Source organism: Arachis ipaensis, chromosome B01 (genome assembly GCF_000816755.2).
Source record: "Arachis ipaensis cultivar K30076 chromosome B01, Araip1.1, whole genome shotgun sequence".
NCBI classification, from domain to species: Eukaryota; Viridiplantae; Streptophyta; class Magnoliopsida; order Fabales; family Fabaceae; genus Arachis; species Arachis ipaensis.
In genome coordinates this window covers 103,498,118-103,504,344 of record NC_029785.2, presented here as the reverse complement: position 1 = coordinate 103,504,344, position 6,227 = coordinate 103,498,118, and the positions used below count along the sequence as shown (strand labels likewise).

Genomic DNA, 6,227 nt, shown 5'->3' with positions numbered 1-6,227 from the left:
CCCTAAACTCTTTATGCTTAACGATTGCATTTCCCCCCTATTTTTCTTCTTCCTTCTCTTTCGGTTGCAATTGTAACCTAAGCTAAGCTACGCTAGTGAGACTGATGGCTTGAACATGCAGCCATTGATGATTGGAAACTTAGCCTAAGAATCTTCACCGCACTTTGGTTTTTCTGTGCAGCGTTACTGCATTGGTGCTACTATGGTTAACGTGTTCTCTCACACTGTTGAGTTGAATTGAAGCTTAAGATGCCAAATTAGCACCACAAACAAAACGTGAGGATACCAAATTATCCATTTGTAGAAAATCCAAAGAACGAAAATAAAATAAAATAAAATAAAATAAAATTATTTTATAAAAATTTTTCGTGTTTACTTGTTTCATTATTTAGAGTTATCAGTGCGCTAGGCGCTAGCTGCGATGGAGATGTAAATGAAAATATGAGTACGAGGAGGAAAGAAAAAATGTAAAATAAGTAAAGAATTTAAATTGTTTAATTTTTATTTTATTTATTTTAAAAATGCTACATAATTAATAGATTAGACAATTATACGTAATAACCATACTTAAAAAAAAAAAAATACTAGTCTATTTCGAATTTGTGATAATATACACTAATGTTTTAAAAGGCTGGTCCGACTAAAAATCGATGACATTTTTTATTTGATTTAATAAAAAGTTTGCAAATTATAAAAATCAATAAAAAATAATTAAACTGCTCAAAAACTGAACTGTTAGATCGAATCAAAATTTGGACATTTTTAAAAAAATAAAAATTTTAAAAAATTTTTAAAATTTTTTTTTAAATTCTTTCCTCTCGTCAAAAACCAGAACAAGTGCTCTTCCCTCTTGCAAAAAAAGAAAAGAGGTGACAAACTCTAGCTTTTATTATCGCGGTCATTCTTACTACCATCTTCCCGTCGTTCTTCGCGACGCGTTGTCCATCTTTTTCATCTGGTATAGCTTCTTCGTCTCTATACTGCGTTTGTTTCTGAAAATAGGACAAGACAAGATACTAAAAATAAGACATAAAAGAGAGAGATACAGAATTGAGTGTTCTTGTTCTTAACTTCACATAATTAATAAATAATTAGCCAATAAATTAATTGTTAATCCAAAAATTTAGAAAATGGAATTTTATAGTTTAATGTGGTAAAATTAATTGAAACATGAATTTTGACACTAATTTTAAAGAATTTGTCCTAAGATTGGCTCGAACAAGTTGAACTGGGCCATAACCGAGTCCATGACCCAACCTAAGCCTCATTAAACAAAATGAACTCAGCATCCTCTTCTTCCCTCATAAGCTATTCACGCTACACAAAGAAAATGGGAGGAGGAAGGAGATTATCAAAACCTAAGCTTGATTTCAAATCAAGATAACTTTCAATTCGGAGCTCCGATCGCCGCACCATTTACGGCCACTTGACCACCGCGTCGGGTTCTACAAATCCATCGGAACAATTTTATAGATAACCCTCATTTTCACCCCAGCTGCTGTACCCCTTAATTTTCAAAATTATGAGAGTATATGTTGAGATTTTGTTGGTTTGGTGTTTTAGATTCGAATTAACTTGCGAGAATTGTCAGGTCTAGCTCACTTCAACTGTGGGTCAGGTATGAACCCTCAAATCCTTTGTGGAATGTTAAATTAGTGAACTTTATATTGATTGTGGTGATAATTGTGATGTTAGATTGAAAATTTATTGTTGGTTGGAGTCAAGATTGAAAATGTGGAGCTTGGATTGAACTTTGGTGGCTAGAGGGCCGTTTAGTGTGGTTTTGGAGTCTTGAGGCTTGGAAAACGCTGAACTGTTAGGTGTTCTGTGCATTAACGAGGAATCAACCAAGGTATGGCTTCGGTTTCTCATAACTAAAATATAATATGTTGTGAAAATTTAGGTTAGTTATTTGTAGGATAGGTTGAATTATTTATGATGTTGATGATTGAGATTATGAGGGTTAGCAATTTGAGGTTGTGGTATGCTATAATATTTGTGATCTTTATTCTTGTATATGAGATTGATAAATGATGATGATGATGTATATTAGAATGCTATTTTGAACTTGAAATATTGGATTGAAAACTTGATGGAGATGGTGAATTAGTATATTGAGAAGTGTTGTGATATAATTGAGGTTGGTTTGGAGCCATTATGGTAAGATTTGCTAAGTTTTAAAGGGTTTGGGATTTAAATGTTTTGAAAGTTGATATTTGGTATTGTAATGAAATCTTTGATTTTGATGAATTTCGACGAGCCATAATTCAGTATCTGGATCTTCGATTTTTATCAAACTTGTCTAGAATAAAAATTTGGTCGGAGAGGTTTACACTGTTTTAAGAATGAATGAAAAATGATTTAAAATGAAAAAGTTATGCGCGTCCGAAGTTTGGTGTGCAAAATAGGAATTCTGGACATAGCAGCTTTTTGCAACTTCTGCTATGCACGCGTACGCGAGGGGCACACGTCAGATGAGACTCATCAGCCATAGGGCAGGCATACATCATATACATTTGTCTGTTTGCTTTGGTTTGCATTCTTGGGTTTGCCTATTTGATATTCATGCTTAACTACTATATGTTCTGTTTGCTGTATCTATAAACTACCCGTGTTTTTCTTGTATGCATTGTTTGTCTGTGTAACTGAGATGTCCCTTGTTTGGAGGAGGAGTGACGAGGACAGTTCCACTGGTATTTCAGAGGATTGGAGGAAAGGTTATGAATTTAGGGACTAAGTTAGACTTGAGATAGAATTAATAATCCTTAGATACTTCACCTTAATTATGGTTTTCAATTTTAGTTTTAAATTTGAATCTGTTGTCAAAAGTTCTAGGATCACCTCTGCCTTTTCTGGGACCTTATATGTTAGTTATGTGGGCACCATTACCATACTGAGAACCTCTAGTTCTCACCCCATACATATTTTGTGGTTTTCAAATACAGGACGTGAGGCACCTCGCTGAGGCATATTGATGCGTCCGCATCTTATACCCTTTTTCCTAGCATTTTCAAGTTGTTTTTAGTTAGATTTTATTAAGTTTTATTATATTTTAGTGCAAAAATTCTCTTTGGATGACTTTCAGTTTTTGTGGTGTTTTTATGATTTCAGGTGAATTTTGGGCGAATTTGGAAGAGTCTTGTGCAAAGACGAAGAAAGGATAGTAGATGCTGTCAACACTGACCTCCTTGCATTCCAACGAGCATAACTTGAGCTACAGAGGTCCAATTGATGTGGTCTCAACGGCTTTAGAAATCTAACTTCTAGATCTTTCCAACGATGTATAATAGTCTATACTTTCTTCCATAATCACTACCAAAACTGGCGCTAAACGCCGAGCTTGGCGTTTAGCGCCCAAGAGGGACATAACCAGCACTCCCTCCCGATGCTGAATGCCCACCAGAATGCTAGAACTACCCCTTTTTGGCGCTGAATGCTAGTAGCATAAGTCCCACTTCACTCATGGAGCATCTTTAGTTGGGTTTAGCTCTTAATTGTTATCTTATCTTTTCTTTTTATAATTTTTAATTACAAACAATATCTTTTAGGTTTAGAATTCAAGTTTCAAATCAAAAGATTTGATTTGATCTAGATTTGATTTTGTTTTGATTTAGTTTGAATTTGAATTCTAGGATTAGTCTTAGAGGTTTTTACTATAAATAAGGGGCCTCCTTCCTCCCCAATGACATATTCGATCTCTCCTCTGGGAAGGGGACTCCTCACTTCTGCATTTTCTCTGTAAGTCATGAGCAACCAAACCTCCTGGTTAAGGTTAGGAAGTCTGTTTATTTCTATGGATTAATATTATTATTCTTCTATTACATTTAATATTTGATTCAATTCTATGGGGTTGTTTTCGTTCTTAATATTATGAATCTGGGTGGAACGAAAATATTCATACCCTAACCCGAGCTTTAGGGTCGGGTCGGCAAAAGGGAAAGGGGCCGATCTCAAGGCGGTCCCTCTCACTTTAGAAGAGATTGGAAGACTATCAGAAGGCCCAAAGAGACCAAATACAGCAAGGTCACCGTCTACTAGAAGGCGGTTACCGAAAGATATGATCTTACCAACAAGATATAAGATAAGATAAAGATCTTCCCCCCAAAGAAGATCACCAAACACCACTATAAATACACTGGAGCCCCAGGTATGACTCATACTCCAATTCTACTAAAAAACATGCCTAAAGCCCTTGCTAACTGATGAGCGGATATCTTATACACTTTTTAACAACACTTTCATATAGTTTTTAGTAGTTTTTATTTATTTTTTATTGAGTTTTTATAGGTTTTATTTTAAATTGAAATTTTTGGATTCTACTATGAGTTTTTGTATTTTTGTACAATTTCAGGTATTTTTTGGCTAAAATTGAGGAGCTGGAGCAGAAGTCTAATTCAGAGACAGAGAAAGCACTGTAGATGCTGTCCAAATCTAACCTGCCTGCATTTGAAAGAGCTTTTCTGGAGCTACAAAGGTCCAACTGGAGCACTCTCAACGGCTATGGAAAGCTGACTTCTGGAGCGTTTTAGAAAAATATAATAGTCTATATTTTGCTTCAGATTAGAAGGCCTAAAACTAGCGTCCAATGCCAGCTTCCTGCCCCTTCCAGGCATCCAGCGCCCAAAGAGCAGAGCCTAGCATCCCAAGCCCCAGAGAGGACCCCTAGTTGGCATTCCACGCCCCAGAGACCTCATGGCACGTGGATCTCATTAAAGCTCAGCCCAAACACTCACCAAGTGGGCATCAGAAGGGGATTTTAGCACTAAATAAATTGTTTTATCCTTACTAGTCATCTGTTTAGTATTTAAGGGATCTTATTCATGTAATTCACAGAATTTTACAGACTCTCCGATTCAGGAGAGCATCATTCAAGGTTTTATCTTTGTTTTTATTTTTAGTATGAGTTTCTAAACCTCCTAGGTTGAGGGGAGGAGCCCTGTTGAGTCCTATGAATTAATAAAAGTACTATTTCTTCTTCTTCGATCCGTGTCTGATCTATCTCTAAGATGTATATTTCGATCTTCATCGTGGTGAACAGGACAATCTGACAAATTGGCTCTGTTTATCACATTAAGATGAACGAGTCTGAGAAACACCCACGTCTACTTGGGTTCGCGTGAGTACCTGGAAGAAAAGCACGAGCCAAAAGCTATGGATTTACATCTCTCAGATGGTTAATCCACGTATTCATTGAGGACTTCTTGAGACACCAGTTTAGCCGATCTCCATGGAGATTAAGGTCTCCGTGGTATAGGCTAGATCCAAGAAGCAGCGTTCTCTGATCCAAAAGATTCTACCTTGTCTGTGGAGTTTTGAGTAGGATTGCCAAGAGAATGGATTGCTATGCGCTTTACCCTTCGTCAGATTGAATATCACAACCACTGGCCATGGCCGTGTTCAACTTGTAGCAGAGGGGATTGATGAGTCCAATTCACACCCCATTCAAAAATTGGTGAATTAGTTCTTTTAGCAAGCGCACCAAAGTTATCGTCAAGTAATTACCCACAGTAGAGTGGGATCATATCCATAGAGATTGGCAAATTCGCGCAGTTTTAATTAATTGATGAATTAGTCAAGCGGATCAATAGGATTCTGAAGTGTAGAATTGTAAATGACATAAATGTAACTGACTAGAATATAAAGAAAAGCAATAAAGTGCAGAAATATAAATGGCAGAATGTAAAGTACAGAATCATAAATGACTTAAATGTAAATGGGAATGGGGAATTGCTGAATGTAAAATTAAGCTATAGAGAAATGGAGAGATAAGAATGGGGAAATTCATTGAGATTGGGAGATGTTGTCTCTTTGGATCAAATCTAGCTTATATCCTCTTCAATCATGCAACTCATTGACCTCTTGGCAATCATGATTGATTGAGCCCCAATCCCTTGGTGACTCAATCTCTCAGATCTTGATCAATAGCCAATTCCTTGGTCTAATTGCTCATGAAGAGAGATATGCTTGGTCCCTGATTATACCACACACTATTATAGGTCCAAGTAGAGGGAGGATTATATGTCACATATCCAAACACCAAAACACAGATTTTACTCAAGTGTGAGAAGGGATTTCAAGAATGGTTTCATGTTTCCTTTCCCAAGGTTCCCATGAAACCCAATTGCATTCAATCTCTTTTTCAAGATAATTGAACACTAAGCATTAAGAACAAAATTCCTTCTAGTAAATCAAAGAGAAGATGAAGAGAAGAAGAATTTTACTATCAT

At 36.2% G+C, this 6,227-nt stretch overlaps 1 protein-coding gene across 1 annotated transcript in view; it reads right to left on the bottom strand.

Moving 5' to 3' along the window:
• Positions 1-271, bottom strand: part of LOC107632781 — a gene marked incomplete in the record, with an annotated part of 4,267 nt that extends 3,996 nt beyond the window's left edge. Inside the window, 1 exon segment of the mRNA XM_016336438.2 lies at positions 1-271. Within this exon segment, the coding sequence (XP_016191924.2) occupies positions 1-30 (30 nt within the window).